An 18133-nucleotide genomic window follows, 5' to 3' on the forward strand; every position below is an offset into this window, starting at 1 on the left:
CCGTCATATTACATTTGGACGTCGTAAGTACTTCGGAGACATAATAAACTGGACATTGCCTGATTGTGCCCTCTCTGCTCTACTCTTGAACCAGCGCTGCGCTGACCGCGTGCGGCGAAGCCGCGACGTAGAGCAATAGGGGTAGCGAGGGGTCGGGGCTTGTAAGAATCGCCAATTCTGACATGTACTGCTTCAATGAAGCGAAGGCCGCTGCCTGCTCTGGCCCCCATGCGAAGTCTTTTGCGCCGCAGAGTGTTTTGAGGAAGGGGAGGCTTCGCTCTGCAGATTTGGAGATGAATCTGTTGAGGGCAGCCAACCTGCCTGTCAGTCGTTGCACGTCTCTGGCTGACTGCGGGGGCGTCATATTGACGATAGCCTGGATTTTGGTTGGATTGACTTCAATCCCGCGGTGCGACACCGGGTAGCCCAAGATTTTCCCCTGGCGAACACCGAAAATACACTTGTCGGGGTTCAGGCAAAGTCGTGCGTGCCGCATGTTCGCAAACGTTTCGGCGAGGTCGACCAGATGGTCTTCCTTGCTTCTGCTGGCCACGACGATGTCGTCCACATACGTGAATATATTTCTGCCGACTTGGCCCTCGAGCACCGTTTTGGTGAGCCGAGAGAAAGTGGACCCGACGTTCTTAAGTCCCTCCGGTAGTCTGATGAAGCAATACGTGTCGAAGGGTGTTATGAAGCTGGTGCTCGCCTTGTCCTCCTCCTTCATGTATATTTGATGGTAGCCGGAGAAGCAATCGAGGAGTGACATGACTTCACACCCTGCCGCACTATCGACGATTTTGTCGATCCGAGGCAGCGGGAAGTTGTCCTTGGGGCAGGCCTTGTTAAGACTGGTGAAATCGATACACATTTGCCATTTGCCGCTCTTCTTCTGCACCATCACTACGTTGGCGAGTCATGTAGGGTAGGCGATTGGCTCGATAAATTTGGCCTCAAGCAGACGATGTACCTCAGCCTTGGCGGCCTCTGTCTTCTCGTCGGACATCTTGTGCAGCCGCTGTTTCTTCGGCCTTAACGAAGGGTCAATTCCCAAGCTGTGCTCGATGATGGAGCGACTGACTCCGACCAGGTCGAGGGAGGACCAGGCGAAGACGTCTTTATTATTGGACAGACAGTAGAGGAGTCTCTCCTCGTCATGCGAAGTGAGGTCTTCGCTGATGGTGACAGTTTGCTTGGGTGTCGCCTTGTCGAGGGGGACAGTCTTGGTCCCGTCGTTGCTTTGCAGCTGTGCTTTGTCATGTTCTTTGGCGGTTGGGCTGGCAGATTCGGGGACCTCGCGCTGGGCCGTGAGGCAGTGTACGTTTCTTTGCCCGGGAACGAAGTCTCTTTCTATGTTACACGCAGCCTGCTGGTTGCCGTAGACTGTGATGGCGCCTTGCGGACCTGGGATCTTCATGCACAGATAAAGACCGTGAATGGCTGCCTCGAACTTGTTGATGGAGCCCCAGCCCATTATGGCGTTGTACGGGTACACCATGTCGACGATGTCGAATGTGACTTGCTCACTTCGGGCATTGGGTGCTACACCGAAGGAGAGAGGTAACTCTATTTTGCCGACAGGAAAGGTGCCCTTGCCGCCGAAGCCGTACAGCGGGTTGTCCGAAGGCTTGAGCAGACTGTGGCTTATGCCCATGTGATCGAAGGCATGGAGGAAAATGATATCTGCCTAGCTGCCATTGTCGACTAAGACTTTGTGCAGATCCCATCCTGCCACGCTGCAGTTGATAACCATGGCGTCGATGTGTGGTGCGCTGCGCAGGTCGACGTCGCGGGCGTCGAAGGTCAATGGTACATGGGACCACTTTGTTTGCACGACTGGACCGGTGACGGCGACATGGTTGACGCTGCGGTAATGGTCTCTCTTCTGCCGCTTTGTGTCGAAGTCTGCGCTGGACCCCCCAGTGATCATGTGAATGACTCCGCGATACGGTTGATCGGCGAATTCTTCTTGCTTTGGGGCTTGGGGTGGTTGTGGTGGTGGATGTTTTGCTGTTGCTGGTGCGGGGGTGGGGGGTGGGGGAGGTACGATTTGTACCTCCTGGTGATGTTGGTATGCGTGGTGCGGTGGGTGCGGAGCGGGGCCGTGATTGTATGGCTGAAGGGGTTGCTGGTATGTGTGCGCGACAACTCTAGGGTTGTCGGCTGGTTGCGTTCGTGCCATCCTGTCTCTGGTTGCCTTCGTTTCTGGGCAGTCTCTTGTAGGGTGGGCGCAGTCTTCGTCGTGGAACAGGTAGTAAAATCTGCGCGGCTGCTGCGCGCGTCCCCGGCCCCGACCGCGAGTTCCGTTTCTGCGGCCCTGGGGGGGATACTCCTTGCGGCAAGGGGCTTCGCCAGCGGGGCTCTGGTTGGCGATGTTGTGCACCTGTTGCTGATTGCGGCCGTCCCGACCAGAGTCTGCCTGCGAGGTCCTCGTCCACGTGCGGCTGGGCTGTGGAGTGTCTTTGGGTTTCCTCTGAGACTCGACTTTGCACTGGTGGAGCTCCTCGGATCTAGTGTATTTTTCAAATAGCTGATACAACTCCTGAAGGTTCTTGGGCGGATCCCTGATGCAGTGGCTGTAAAGGACGCCGGCCCGAAGGCCGCTGATGGCGTAGTGGATGGCAATCTGGTCATCGACCGAAGGCAGCTGCGACTTGAGGGTCAGAAACTTGCGGTAGTACTCCCGCAGAGTCTCTTTTTCCATCTGCTTGCAGAGTGAAAGCTCAGCCAAGGCGTCAGTGTCTGGGCGGTACCCTTGGAAGTTGAGCAAGAATTTGTCCCGGAGACTTCTCCAGGAGTCGATGGACAGTGGGGGCAATCTGGTGTACCAGGTGAGGGCTGGGCCTTCGAGGGCGATGATGAATGACTTGGCCATGGTGGCGTCGTCCCCTCCGGATGATGCAACGGCGACCTGATAACTCATGATGTACTGTGCGGGTCAGTGCTGTCGTTGTACTTGGGATAAGTCCCTGCCCTGAAGTTGGCGGGCCATGGTGACACTTGCAGGTGTGGTGCCAGAGGACTTCGCTCGTCAAGGTAGTTGACACCTTGGAATGCCGCGGCGTGTGGGATGGCGTGGCCGTGCTGAGGGAAGTACAGGTCTTCGACCTGTGCGCGCTGCTGCAGGGGAGGGCCGTGTTGCAGGCCGAGGTGGCCTTCGCGCTGCATGAGCGCAATCTCTTGTTTGAGCTCCAGGGCCTTCTGCTCTTCGTCGCGTATCATCTGTCGCACCTTAGCTTGTGCAGACACACGTTGGCGCTTGGCCTCAAGGATTTCTTTTTGCTTCTGGAGGTTGCGGTTCTTGACGCGCAAGGCGCGCAGCTGTAGCTGCTCCTCCGCTGAGACGTCGATGACTTCGCCGTCCTCGATGACGTCCGCGCCCTCCGGTGGAGCGAAGCCTGGGGGAAGTTGCGGTTGTCCTCCAGAGCTGCAGGTGCGGAGACTACCTTCGGGAGTGGGTTGTTCGTTGCGCTGCCTCTTGCCGAGAGCGTCGTCTTCGGTGGCCTCTTGGTGGGTGGTGTCGACGAGGGCCTTGCCCTTTTTCTCGGCCAGCAGTGCTGCCTTCGCAGCCTCGTCAGCCTTCGAGCTAGCTCTCTTGGGTGCCATCGCGGGTGGTTTTTCCGTAGCATGAACGGTGGGCGCCAAATGTTGGAACTTGCTCTCCCGAGCAAGATGATCCAACAGGGGAGTGAGAGCAACGTAAATAAGGTTTCAATACGAGATGGCAAAAGCTCTGTCAATATAGCCTCTCAAGGGCACTGTGCGGGGGTATTTATAGGTATCTGAGTGCCCAGCGTCCTGAGTTAAGGACGCATGTGCCCTCAGGCGCCTAGGTTATCCCCGGAATATTCCCATAAAGCAGAGTTACAGACTGTAATTATAGGGAGACCTTTACAAATTAGGCCCGTAATGCGCAGCGGCCACGCAGGGCCTGTTACAATGGGCCATTAACGAAGGCCATTGTCGACGACGATGAACCTGTTGTTGCCCAGTTTGATTTTGGTCCTAAAGAAGCCGCCTTTACTAAACCAAAGGAATCGGTAAATCATTTAAACCCGCTCTTTTGCGAAGTCTTTTGCGCCGCAGAGTGTTTTGAGGAAGGGGAGGCTTCGCTCTGCAGATTTGGAGATGAATCTGTTGAGGGCAGCCAACCTGCCTGTCAGTCGTTGCACGTCTCTGGCTGACTGCGGGGGCGTCATATTGACGATAGCCTGGATTTTGGTTGGATTGGCTTCAATCCCGCGGTGCGACACCGGGTAGCCCAAGATTTTCCCCTGGCGAACACCGAAAATACACTTTTCGGGGTTCAGGCAAAGTCGTGCGTGCCGCATGTTCGCAAACGTTTCGGCGAGGTCGACCAGATGGTCTTCCTTGCTTCTGCTGGCCACGACGATGTCGTCCACATACGTGAATATATTTCTGCCGACTTGGCCCTCGAGCACCGTTTTTGTGAGCCGAGAGAAAGTGGACCCGACGTTCTTAAGTCCCTCCGGTAGTCTGATGAAGCAATACGTGTCGAAGGGTGTTATGAAGCTGGTGCTCGCCTTGTCCTCCTCCTTCATGTATATTTGATGGTAGCCGGAGAAGCAATCGAGGAGTGACATGACTTCACACCCGGCCGCACTATCGACGATTTTGTCGATCCGAGGCAGCGGGAAGTTGTCCTTGGGGCAGGCCTTGTTAAGACTGGTGAAATCGATACACATTCGCCATTTGCCGCTCTTCTTCTGCACCATCACTACGTTGGCGAGTCATGTAGGGTAGGCGATTGGCTCGATAAATTTGGCCTCAAGCAGGCGATGTACCTCAGCCTTGGCGGCCTCTGTCTTCTCGTCGGACATCTTGTGCAGCCGCTGTTTCTTCGGCCTTAACGAAGGGTCAATTCCCAAGCTGTGCTCGATGATGGAGCGACTGACTCCGACCAGGTCGAGGGCGGACCAGGCGAAGACGTCTTTATTATTGGACAGACAGTAGAGGAGTCTCTCCTCGTCATGCGAAGTGAGGTCTTCGCTGATGGTGACAGTTTGCTTGGGTGTCGCCTTGTCGAGGGGGACAGTCTTGGTCCCGTCGTTGCTTTGCAGCTGTGCTTTGTCATGTTCTTTGGCGGTTGGGCTGGCAGATTCGGGGACCTCGCGCTGGGCCGTGAGGCAGTGTACGTTTCTTTGCCCGGGAACGAAGTCTCTTTCTATGTTACACGCAGCCTGCTGGTTGCCGTAGACTGTGATGGCGCCTTGCGGACCTGGGATCTTCATGCACAGATAAAGACCGTGAATGGCTGCCTCGAACTTGTTGATGGAGCCCCGGCCCATTATGGTGTTGTACGGGTACACCATGTCGACGATGTCGAATGTGACTTGCTCACTTCGGGCATTGGGTGCTACACCGAAGGAGAGAGGTAACTCTATTTTGCCGACAGGAAAGGTGCCCTTGCCGCTGAAGCCGTACATCGGGTTGTCCGAAGGCTTGAGCAGACTGTGGCTTATGCCCATGCGATCGAAGGCATGGAGGAAAATGATATCTGCCTAGCTGCCATTGTCGACTAAGACTTTGTGCAGATCCCATCCTGCCACGCTGCAGTTGATAACCATGGCGTCGATGTGTGGTGCGCTGCGCAGGTCGACGTCGCGGGCGTCGAAGGTCAATGGTACATGGGACCACTTTGTTTGCACGACTGGACCGGTGACGGCGACATGGTTGACGCTGCGGTAATGGTCTCTCTTCTGCCGCTTTGTGTCGAAGTCTGCGCTGGACCCCCCCAGTGATCATGTGAATGACTCCGCGATACGGTTGATCGGCGAATTCTTCTTGCTTTGGGGCTTGGGGTGGTTGTGGTGGTGGATGTTTTGCTGTTGCTGGTGTGGGGGTGGGGGGTGGGGGAGGTACGATTTGTACCTCCTGGTGATGTTGGTATGCGTGGTGCGGTGGGTGCGGAGCGGGGCCGTGATTGTATGGCTGAAGGGGTTGCTGGTATGTGTGCGCGACAACTCTAGGGTTGTCGGCTGGTTGCGTTCGTGCCATCCTGTCTCTGGTTGCCTTCGTTTCTGGGCAGTCTCTTGTAGGGTGGACGCAGTCTTCGTCGTGGAACAGGCAGTAAAATCTGCGCGGCTGCTGCGCGCGTCCTCGGCCCCGATCGCGAGTTCCGTTTCCGCGGCCCTGGGGGGATACTCCTTGCGGCAAGGGGCTTCGCCAGCGGGGCTCTGGTTGGCGATGTTGTGCACCTGTTGCTGATTGCGGCCGTCCCGACCGGAGTCTGCCTGCGAGGTCCTCGTCCACGTGCGGCTGGGCTGTGGAGTGTCTTTGGGTTTCCTCTGAGACTCAACTTTGCGCTGGTGGAGCTCCTCGGATCTAGCGTATTTTTCAAATAGCTGATACAACTCCTGAAGGTTCTTGGGCGGATCCCTGATGCAGTGGCTGTAAAGGACGCTGGCCCGAAGGCCGCTGATGGCGTAGTGGATGGCAATCTGGTCATCGACCGAAGGCAGCTGCGACTTGAGGGTCAGAAACTTGCGGTAGTACTCCCGCAGAGTCTCTTTTTCTATCTGCTTGCAGAGTGAAAGCTCAGCCAAGGCGTCGGTGTCTGGGCGGTACCCTTGGAAGTTGAGCAAGAATTTGTCCCGGAGACTTCTCCAGGAGTCGATGGACAGTGGGGGCAATCTGGTGTACCAGGTGAGGGCTGGGCCTTCGAGGGCGATGATGAATGACTTGGCCATGGTGGCGTCGTCCCCTCCGGATGATGCAACGGCGACCTGATAACTCATGATGTACTGTGCGGGTCAGTGCTGCCGTTGTACTTGGGATAAGTCCCTGCCCTGAAGTTGGCGGGCCATGGTGACACTTGCAGGTGTGGTGCCAGAGGACTTCGCTCGTCAAGGTAGTTGACACCTTGGAATGCCGCGACGTGTGGGATGGTGTGGCCGTGCTGAGGGAAGTACAGGTCGAAGACCTGTGCGCGCTGCTGCAGGGGAGGGCCGTGTTGCAGGCCGAGGTGGCCTTCGCGCTGCATGAGCGCAATCTCTTGTTTGAGCTCCAGGGCCTTCTGCTCTTCGTCGCGTATCATCTGTCGCACCTTAGCTTGTGCAGACACACGTTGGCGCTTGGCCTCAAGGATTTCTTTTTGCTTCTGGAGGTTGCGGTTCTTGACGCGCAAGGCGCGCAGCTGTAGCTGCTCCTCCGCTGAGACGCCGATGACTTCGCCGTCCTCGATGACGTCCGCGCCCTCCGGTGGAGCGAAGCCTGGGGTAAGTTGCGGTTGTCCTCCAGAGCTGCAAGTGCGGAGACTGCCTTCGGGAGTGGGTTGTTCGTTGCGCTGCCTCTTGCCGAGAGCGTCGTCTTCGGTGGCCTCTTGGTGGGTGGTGTCGACGAGGGCCTTGCCCTTTTTCTCGGCCAGCAGTGCTGCCTTCGCAGCCTCGTCAGCCTTCGAGCTAGCTCTCTTGGGTGCCATCGCGGGTGGTTTTTCCGTAGCATGAACGGTAGGCGCCAAATGTTGGAACTTGCTCTCCCGAGCAAGATGTTCCAACAGGGGAGTGAGAGCAACGTAAATAAGGTTTCAATACGAGATGGCAAAAGCTCTGTCAATATAGCCTCTTAAGGGCACTGTGCGGGGGTATTTATAGGTATCTGAGTGCCCAGCGTCCTGAGTTAAGGACGCATGTGCCCTCAGGCGCCTAGGTTATCCCCGGAATATTCCCATAAAGCAGAGTTACAGACTGTAATTATAGGGAGACCTTTACAAATTAGGCCAGTAATGCGCAGCGGCCACGCAGGGCCTGTTACAATGGGCCGGATCACCCGTGGGCCTCCATGTTGGACGAGGCCGTGAGATGGGACGACCTCATCACAGGCCTTCGTCTGGCGGCGCGTGGGACGAAGGGTAAGTCCACCAGTCGTCTTATCTCCGTTGGTGCAGCGAGGCTGGCGAAGGCATCAAGCGAAGGATAACATCTTCGTCTTCGCCCCAACACTAGATTCGCCACGCCACTGATCGAGAGGCCACATCGACCTCCAACGCCTTCCCCTCGGGGGCAGGCGTCATTTTTTCGGAAGGGGCTCTAATCTCTTCATTCCACTAATCAAACTATTTAACTGTAAAATTAATTTATTTTAGTATAATTATCAGGTAACAATGTTTATCAGGATATTATAAATATAGTAATATTTTTAAAATTCTAAAAACTGCTGTATAAAAAGCAAATAACTTAGTCAAAAGGATAAATGGGAGCTTAATAAAGAAATGGTCGGAGAGTAGGAGAAAAATAATCGAGGAGGAATAATTTAAATATAAATAGAAGTTACGAACGAGGATTTGAGAGTGAGAATTGTTGGAGAGAGTAATGTGATCTCCCCCACCATTGCTGAGCCGAGAGCTTAGGTGATATAGCTAGCCGCCTAGCCCCTCCACACCACTCGCTATCCTGATATCCTCACACTGCGGCACTGCACTCGCCTCTGTGGGCAGGTACCGACTGCCCAGCGCCCCAGTTCCTGGCTGGCCGGCTGGCTGTGGCCTGTGGCTGTGCCTGGTCTCCTCTTCCTCGGTGGTGGCGGTGGCGGTGGACGGTGGTGCTGCTGGTGGTGTTGCGCTGCTTGTTCGGTTGTTCCTCACTTTCACTTCCTTTTTCCTCCACGGCTCCCGTCACCTAAGCAGCAGCTGCAGCAGCATATCCCCCGCACACCACTCGCTTCTTCGCCATCACCCGGTGGCTAGCTCTTGCAGCAGCTCATCTCATCTCTACCTCTGGCTGGCAGTTTATTTCTCTCCTCCCTATCAGCATAAGCTCAGCTCAGCTCAGCTCAGCCCAGCTCCCTGCTGATCTGCGGCATTTGACCTGCCTCCCGTGCTTGAAGCTTGATTTGTTCGTTTCTGTGCGCGGTGGTGCCCGGGCAATAACTCCCCTTGGTGCCTGGTTGGCTCGTTGCCACCCTCCCCGCGGCAGAGCGGCCTATAGGATGAGAGGGACGGGGGAGGAACCCAACAAACCGGCCGCGACACTGTCCTGACCGTGGAAGACACGCACACAGAGCTCCAGCTCTGCACTGCACTGGCCGACGGGGAAACGGTGGAGCTCGCGCGGTGTTCCATTCATGGATTGGGATCTCAAGATGCCGGTCTCCTGGGACCTGCCCGACCTGGAGCACGACGCCATGCCGCCGCCGCCGCCCGTCTCCGCGGCTTCCACCGCGGCGGCGTCGGGCATTGCCGCCGCAGCTGCCGCGCCTTCCTCCGCGACGGCGCCGAGCCGGGCGGAGTGCTCCGTCGACCTCAAGCTCGGCGGGCTAGGCGAGTTCGGGGCGGCGGACGGCACGGCCACGAAGGAGCCGGCGGCTGCAACCGCAGCTCCGTCCGCCAGCCCGATGAAGCGCCCGCGCTTGGGGCCCGGCGGCGCCGGCGGGGCGCAGTGCCCGTCGTGCGCGGTGGACGGCTGCAAGGCCGACCTGAGCAAGTGCCGCGACTACCACCGCCGCCACAAGGTCTGCGAGGCGCACTCCAAGACGCCCGTCGTCGTCGTCGCCGGCCGCGAGATGCGCTTCTGCCAGCAGTGCAGCAGGTATATCCAACAATTCCTTCCAGCCCCAAACAATCCCATCCCTCCTCTCAATTCGCTTCACTTGGGAACGTCGCTGTAATTATTGCATGAACCGGGTAGCGTCGAGAGGGGTCATTTGCTTGAATTGATGCCATGGAAATTGGTAGTACTACGAATCAACAAACCGACTGATTGACGTCAGTCATTTTCTTTCTTTTTTTTCCCCACAGCTTTTCCTTTTTACTGCTGATTATTCCTTGCCTTTCCCTTTGCTCAAAGTGAAAATGCCAAACCAGTTCTTTCTTTGGCCCTGCCTCTCTCCTTCTTTGCTTCAGAATTCAGATTCTCGCCAATTTGTCACTAACAGGCAACAGCCACAGGTGTGATGAACTCGAGCGTAGCAATTAGCATACACCTGCCTGAGTGTCTGTCTTGCTTCAAGGATGCACAGCTTTACCTTTCTTTCCCGGGCGGCTCCACCTTTTCAGCCTTTTCATATGAACGTACACCGATCGTTTCCCTGTTTCCCTTTATCACGTCAACATGTATTACCTGAATCAACACCACCTCTTTTTTCTACTTGTGCATACCAACTTTCTAACCCATCAGTGAGAATCATTATCGGGTAAAAGCCAGGACGCACATCATGCGCTAGAGAATCATCATCTTTTCTTGTGGCAGACTGTCCCTTCCCCTGACCCCTGTATAACTTTCTTTTAAAAGTGAACGATGAATTGGAATTTGTATCTGGGATCACCGGATAAGGCTTCGAATCCGTCATGAAAGTTGATGCTGCTCTGGGTTAGCATAAAACAGAGAGGACACATTTTGAATCACATACGCAGACCAGAAGCTGGTCTTTCCGATAGAATTCTTTAAGTCGGTCTCCAACAGATTATACATATGGTCGTGTAAAACATTGTTTTGCACTATTCACAATGTGAGGTTTGAAATTGAGGATGGGATAAAAGATAGGATGAGTAAGCTGATGGAGACAACCTAAGACGCATAGACAATTTAATCAGAATTTGTGCAGTTTTTGCTTTGAAAAGAACTACTCTTGAAAATTTAAGCCCCATCTTTGAAGTTGTTGCATATGTACTATTTTTTTAAAACCTTTCCTTGCTGAATTAATAATGAGATCTGTATGTTTCTTGCATGTTTGTCATGTATTCTTCCACGCAACAGTATTTGTTTCGTTCTTTTTTGTGTGGGGTGGGGGGGGGGGGGGGGGGGGGCTCTTTACGCTTAAATATGTTGAACATGAAATTCTATTTAATTTCCAGCATACACTGGCCTACCACGTCTACCTTGCTTGCTCCTGGCCTGCTAGGTGCTGGACATGAACAATGCATTTATATGCAGGAAGGCAATACATATGTCTGAGACATAGAAATTTGCTATTTGAGAGACAGTAGCCGAACCTTTTATGCACAGTTTCGGTGTAGCCATTTTGTCTTAGTAACCTGCAACATAACCTGGAAATCTAGGTTGCCTTGTTAACCGAGGGCAACGTGTATATATAGTTTTTTGTGTACATTGTTGCCTTAGTGTGAGTTATTTCAGCAAAAAAGTTTGACTGGTTTCTTACTTTTGTCCGTGAAGTTAAATTTCTGTTTAACACTTCAGATCGATATATAGATGTGTTTGTGCTGCCTTTTATATGTCCTAGATACATTGACCAACTACCTGTTTATCTGCTACCTTATTAGTATCTTTAAACAATGCAAATACAGCTCCTGTGTTGTTTTGTCTCATTTCCTCTGAATTTTTTTTTTATATTCAGTGGGGCTGCTGCAAGCCGCTTTCCCAATGATTGATTACCTTGCCTAGTAGTAGAGCAAAGTGTGAGATCGCCACACTGCTTTGCAGACTTTATCAAGTGCTCCTCAGTGTCCCAACATGCTGGTAGGCCGCCGTACTGGCATGTATCTGTTGGGAACCATTATATACCGTGGTCCAGATGCCCACACCACCAGGAGCTGTACAACTTTCTTGTGCCCGGGAGGGAGGGAGGTCCTGGACGTGAAACTTTTATCTAATCTGAACCCCCCCCCCCCCCCCCCCCCCCCCCCCCATGCAACCAATTTCTTAACTGACATTCTGAAACCTGAGTGGTGGTCCAGCTTGTGTACTTTTGCTTTTGAAGTGGCAGGCGAGTACTATTTTTAAACAGTGGGCGATAAAACATGTGCGGTTGCGGCTTTCTTCTGTGGCTAGTAGGAGCTGCATTTCAGCCCCTCACTTTGAATTTGAATTGTTTATTACGGGCATTACGCATTACCCTGGAGTGTGGACTTTAATTTGTTCATAAGATCATCCCGGCTCCTGAGAGATTCGTTCTATCTGATTTTCCTTGGAATTTTCGTGATCTTGGTATGCATAATAAAGACCATGAATGTCATTAGTTTTGCCTATTGCATGGATTCATTATCGTTGATTTGTTTATTTAGGTTTCACTTGCTCCTAGAGTTTGATGAGGCCAAGCGCAGTTGTAGAAAGAGGCTTGACGGGCACAACCGGCGCCGCAGGAAGCCGCAGCCAGATACCATGAACTCTGGGAGCTTTATGACAAGTCAACAAGGTATATTGTGTTTCTGTTCAGCGAGCACCTTGCATTTTTTATACGTAAATCCATCAAAATGCTTGTAGAACTACGACTGATGGAAAAAAATTCTTTGCATCCGACATGCAAACACACTACTTTACAACCCATCACATCCACCAGCTAGATGTCTATATAAATAGGATAAAAACAAATTACAAGAGGTTAAGTTGTAAATTCTGATACGTTTTTGTGAGCCTGATGGATGTGAGGGACTTTAAAGGTTTGCGTTTGCATCAGGGATGCAAAGAATTTTTTTTTTCCCGATTGATCATCAGAAGTGGCATATAGAACCGAACTACGATTGTTTCATGACGTGCGTTCAGGCTTGTTTTCGAGTGCAGGGACAAGGTTCTCGTCGTTCCCGGCTCCAAGGCCGGAGCCAAGCTGGTCTGGAGTCATCAAATCCGAGGACAGCTCATACTACACACACCACCCGGTGCTCAGCAACAGGCCGCACGTCGCCGGCACCTCCACGTCGCCGGCCTACTCCAAGGAAGGCCGGCGCTTCCCGTTCCTCCAGGACGGCGACCAAGTCAGCTTCAGCGCATCAGGCGCCGGGACGCTCGAGGTCTCCACGGTGTGCCAGCCCCTCCTCAAGACGACCGCCGCCGTGGCCCCGCCGCCGCCCGAGAGCAGCAAGATGCTCGCCCCCGTGCTGGACTCGGATTGTGCTCTCTCTCTTCTGTCATCCCCCGCCAACTCTTCCAGCGTCGACGTGAGCCGGATGGTCCAGCCCGCGGAGCGCATCCCCATGGCGCAGCCCCTCGTCCCCGGCCTCCAGCACCACCAGTTCGGCGGCTCCCCGGTGCCGGACTGGTTCGCCGGCTCCGGCGCCGTCCCTGCCGCGGGCACCGGCGGGTTCGCCTGCCCCCACAGCGTGGAGAGCGAGCAGTTCAACACAGTCCTAGTGCCGAGCTCCGACGGCGGCCACGAGATGAACTACCACGGCATATTCCACGTCGGCGGCGAGGGCTCCTCCGACGGGACGTCCCCTTCGCTCCCGTTCTCGTGGCAGTAGCTTACCGTTGAAGCGGGCAGTGTTATGATCGGTCAGCTGTATAGCGGTGGTCATCACACCAGTTCCCTCTTCTTTCCGTGTTTATTTATTCTCTGCTCCCTCACGCACTCCCCCGTGTCACTTGCTAGTTTCTTAGTTTTGCATGCCTGATGCATGTAGCCTGAAAAAACTCTATCAAATTAGTGCCAGATTTCCTAGTTCCCGTTTGTTTCATTTTATTTTGAGAATTGGAATCTTACTAATGATTTCCTAGTTCCCGTTTGTTTCATTTTATTTTGAGAATTGGAATCTTATTAATGTAATAGGCTATTTTTTAGAATGTGACATTCCACCACTTTACAAAGTTATTGTATAAGCCTATCTCAAATTCATGGGTGGGAGATAGAAATTGATTCTATAGATTTATATGCTATTTTTTCGATGCACAACCTACAACTTATAGCACACTTTTCTACTTGCTTTGCTATAACATAAATATATTATATAACAATCTCTCTCATCTGATTTAGGATAAATACAAATATACTACATATATAAATATATGAACTTAATTAGTTTTGTATAAATTATAAGTATTAAAATGGAATTCAATTCCAACGAAACAAACGGGGCTAAGGGTGTTAGAATTGAATTCCATTTTAATAATTATAATTTAGACAAAAACTAATTAAGTTTATATATTTATATATGTAATATATTTGTATATTATCCTAAATCATATGAGAGAGATAGTTATATGATACATTTATGTTGTAGCGAATCAAGTAGAAGAGTTTGCTATAAGTTGTACATCGGAAAAATAGCATTTAAATCTATAAAATTAATTTCTATCTCTCACACCATAAATTTAAGATAAACTTATATGATAATTTTGAAAATGGTGGAATATCACATTCTAAAAAATGATCTATTACATTAGTAAGATTTTAATTCCTCAAAATAAAAGAAAATAAACAGGGCCTAAATCGTTTTTTATATCTTACATTCTTGCTGGAAGCGTACGTGTCCCTCAACCGAACCATGACACGAACGATTTTTCTGGTAGTGGACGGCGATGACTGTTTTTTTGGGCCACGAACGAGGACGAGCGATTTTTGTTACATGCAAGAATGCAACGTGTGCTGGCATGTAGTATGAGGGCTCTCGTATGCGGGCTGATGGCACGTTGGTTTCATGTCACTGAACTTCAGTACCTATCTTTTAATATCTTAGTCCATATATTTTAATATCTTTGAGGGATTAAGCTACCAAATACTGGTATTAAAAAGAGGACTAAATATTTTTAGTATACCTTGAGTGGTGACTAGAAGAGGCTAAGAGCAAGGCTAATAATACAACATATGGTGAGCTTTATGACGTTGTCGTATTACACTAGTTAGTTGTCCGTACTTTGCTACAGTTATTATATACTCTCATCATCTCAGAAAATAAGGCGTGCATGTTTTTAGAAAAGTCAAAGTTTTTAAACTTTGACCAACCATTTAGCAAAAAAATGTTTTTAGTGTATGTATGTTATATATTTGAATTTGTATTCAAAAATACTTTAATATGATGCTTAATTTATATTTGTTGATTCAAAGTTTCATTTCAAAGACTTTTCTAAAAAAATGTCTTGTTTTTCGAGGCAAAGGGAGTATCATATAAATAAGTATTGATATATTTATTCAAATATAATTATTGTTTATTTCTAAACTCTAAGGTATGTGTGGTTTGGTGGTTAGCTCTAAATTTTTGAAACATAATGACGTGAGTTTGAGTGCTCGCATTACACTATTTTTTGTGCAGTGGGTTGCGCGAGCGGGGTCGGGTGATGGGCAGGCGCACTACGCGAGCGTTGGTGGTCTACAACACGCGTGGGGCGGGCCTAGAGTGTTAGCACAGAAGGTGGCTATAGTAGCACCAGATACCCACATTAGGTTCTTAATAGAGTAATATAGATGACAGGTACCGTAATTAGGGGTACCCCCAATACTCCTAAACGTGGCTGGAAAACATCTTCAGAACAAACCATAAACAACTAATAAAGCGCGGTTCAAGTCAGGGCCTCGTCTACCAAGGGACGTAACCTCATCCGAGCCCAGCCTCGGCCTCGGGCGGGAACAGTAGTCCCGGGCAGATTCACGCCTCGCCCGAGGGCCTCCTCAGGCAGTGAGCGCACCCTCGGCTCACCCGAAGCCCAGCTCGGGCAGACTTTGTCGTGTAGCGACCTCGGCCGGATCGCCCTACCAACCGACCGTATCGCATGCACATTTAATGCGGGGATCGCCTGACACCTTATCCTGACACGCGTGCCTCAGTCGGCAAGGTCGAAGTGACCGCAGTCACTTCGCCACTTTACTGACCGATCTGACAGGAAAACAGCACTGTACGCCTCGCTCCGGCTACTGTGCCAACCACCAGGGTAAAACTGAGTCACGATCTCCCACGAGTTCGGCCTCGGGCGCAACAGGGAGCTCCGCCTCGCCCGACCTTAGGCCTCGGCCTCAGCCTCAGCCTCGGCCTCGGGAGAAGGTCTCCGCCTCGCCCGACCCTAGGCCTCGGGAGGAGTCACATCCTCGCCCGACCTTGGCCTCAGCCTCAGGAGAAGTCTCCGCCTCGCCCGACCTCGGCCTCGGACCGACTACGCTACAGGGGATACATCATTACCCTACCCCTAGCTAGCTGCCTCAGGCTACGAAGGAACAAGACCGGTGTCCCATCTAAGGTTACTCCGGTAACAGGTAATGATGGTTCCCCGCGTGCGCCCATGACGTCGGATTGCTCTCAACCTCCAACGGAAGCAATGAAACGTCAGCAGCGTCCATGCCGCACCGCCAGCTATGCTTCTACAGGGCTCAAGGCACTTCTCCGACGGCCACGTTAGCTCGTGTACAGGACTCAAGGCGCTTCTCCGCCAGCCACGTTAGCACATAGCTACACCCCTATTGTACATATGAGCATCTCCTTGTATCTATAAAAGGGGATGTCCAGGGCCTTCCTAAGGCACGTTCACGTGGACACACGTTGACGACGAGGCACGTCGACATAGAGGGAGGCGGGGCAGACGAGATAGGCAGAGACGGACGCACGCAGCGACTCTCTCTCTCTCGCTCTCGCCCTTGCTCTCTCGCGACGCTTGTAACCCCTACTACGAGCACCCAGGTGCAGGATAACATAAGCTTCATTTCCCTCTTGTGTTCCATCTTGCATCAACCCATCTGGGCAGGGGCACGCAACAACAAATTCACTGGTTGGTTGACGGACCTCGCGGGTCCGAAACGCCGATAGTTGGCGCGCCAGGTAGGGGCTCGCTGCGTGTTAACGAATACTTTCCCGTTGAGTTCCAGATGGGTAGCCTTCAGCAACCTTTTCGGCCCGGGACGGTGCTCCGCTTCGGGAGTCTCGAGTTCATGTCCTGCGATGGCAGCTACGACATGGTACTCCTCCCCTCGCAGCGCGACATCAACGACGGTCGTCGGCTTGCCCGACGGCAGCGAACTCGACGACGACTGCCCCCCGTGGCAGAAGAGGAACACCCGGGTTTGCCCCGCCACCCTCCTCGCCAGAGGAGGAGGAGACGGGGCAACCGTGGCCATGCAGGAGGCGTCACCTCGTCGGCTGTCGGGCCAGAGCGAGTTGACGACGCCGGCACCCCTGTGGGGGACATGTCGGGTGTTGTCCTCGCACCTGAGACAACGACGGGTGTCGCTTCCCCGCAACGTGCCAACCCCAAGCGGACCAATGACGCCAGCACCCTCGCGAAGGACTTGCTGCGCGTTAGCCTCGTACCTAAGATAACGGTGCATTTCGTCCCTGACGCGACTTCACCACCGTCCATCGACCAAGAGATACCGTCCGTTTTCTACCTTGTCCCTTTTAGATTCAGCTTCGATCCACCAAGCGACCCCGCTCCGTTGAGCGCTTTTGTGAGGGCATATCCTGACCTTCCAGGGTACCATATGTGGTCATCTTGGGACCGACTGATGGCCGTCTCAACCTCCGGACCCACGGGTTCCGAGGAAGACGACGACTCCAACTTCGGTTGGGATTTCTCCGGACTCCGTGATCCCAGTGCCATGCGAGACTTCATGTCCGCATGTGACTACTGCCTCTCCGGCTGCTCTGACGATGACCACAGCTTTGACGACGAGGGTTATGGCCCAAGTCGCGAGTGTTTCCACATCGATCATGGGGATCACGACGAAGGCAACCACCTCGACATGCCGGAAGATGACAACGCCCCTGTGCCTGCGTCTCGCATGGAGATCCCGCGGGAGCTAGCTATGGTCCTAGTCCCTATGGGGGGTCAGGACACACAGCTCGAGCAACTCCGCGAGATGCAGGCCAAGCTCGATGAGGAAGCAGGGCGGCTTGTGCAGCTCCGACAAACCATCGAGCAGGAGTGGCCAGGCCGAGCACTCGCCGGAGGAGCGTGTCATTGGTCCCGGGACGTCCAGCGCCGTATGGTTGACAATGCCAGGGCAGGGCTACACCCGGCCTTCAGCGGGGTCGGCCAGAACCTAGCTGCAGCAGCGATGCTACTTCGAACAATGCCGGAGCCATCCACCACCAAGGGACGGCGTATCCTACTCAAGGATCTCCTGGAAGATGCCGCAGTCCGACGAGCCGAGAGCTCTGCCTCCCAAAGGCAAGGGTGCCCCTCGGAGCATCGCGCAATGCCCTCCCGACGCATACGGGAGGCCTCGGTCCGCACCGAGCGCATACGGGACGGGACGCCCGCGGCCCCGGATCGCCTCGACGACGAGCAGCACCGCCGCGACCGTCGAGTCCGCCTCGAAGAGAGGATGCGCCGAGGCTACCTGAAAGGGAATTAGGCTTACACCTATTTCCTAATTGATTTTGGTGGTTAAATTGCCCAACACAAATAATTGGACTAACTAGTTTGCTCTAGTCCATAAGTTATACAGGTGCCAAAGGTTCACAATAAGCCAATAAAAAGACCAAGAAAAGGGTTCAATCAAAGAGAGCAAGGGACAACCGAAG

At 52.9% G+C, this 18133-nt stretch overlaps 1 protein-coding gene across 2 annotated transcripts; it reads left to right on the forward strand.

The window, feature by feature from the left end:
* The first annotated feature begins 8177 nt into the window (after positions 1–8177).
* sbp5 (SBP-transcription factor 5) lies at positions 8178–13493 on the forward strand. Of its 2 annotated transcripts, none has more exons than XM_008669545.4 (3): positions 8178–9545; positions 11978–12108; positions 12474–13493. In XM_008669545.4, the coding sequence occupies exons 1-3, from the start codon at positions 9082–9084 to the stop codon at positions 13148–13150; spliced, it is 1272 nt and encodes a 423-aa protein (XP_008667767.1). In that variant the 5' UTR covers positions 8178–9081; the 3' UTR covers positions 13151–13493. The 2 variants fall into 2 exon arrangements, with proteins under 2 accessions (XP_008667767.1, NP_001145733.2); NM_001152261.2 differs by having other exon boundaries at positions 8326–9545; positions 12456–13493.
* The last annotated feature ends 4640 nt before the right edge of the window (positions 13494–18133 follow it).

Source organism: Zea mays, chromosome 2, assembly GCF_902167145.1.
Source record: "Zea mays cultivar B73 chromosome 2, Zm-B73-REFERENCE-NAM-5.0, whole genome shotgun sequence".
In the NCBI taxonomy this organism is placed as follows: Eukaryota; Viridiplantae; Streptophyta; class Magnoliopsida; order Poales; family Poaceae; genus Zea; species Zea mays.

What these genes read in the sequence shown, in the direction of transcription:
- sbp5 (NM_001152261.2), top strand. Translation starts at nt 9,082, where the DNA reads ATGGATTGGGATCTCAAGATGCCGGTCTCCTGGGACCTGCCCGACCTG. An exon ending in TTCTGCCAGCAGTGCAGCAG is followed by an intron (nt 9,546 to 11,977) that starts GTATATCCAACA and finishes TTGTTTATTTAG; the next exon opens with GTTTCACTTGCTCCTAGAGT. An exon ending in CTTTATGACAAGTCAACAAG is followed by an intron (nt 12,109 to 12,455) that starts GTATATTGTGTT and finishes ACGTGCGTTCAG; the next exon opens with GCTTGTTTTCGAGTGCAGGG.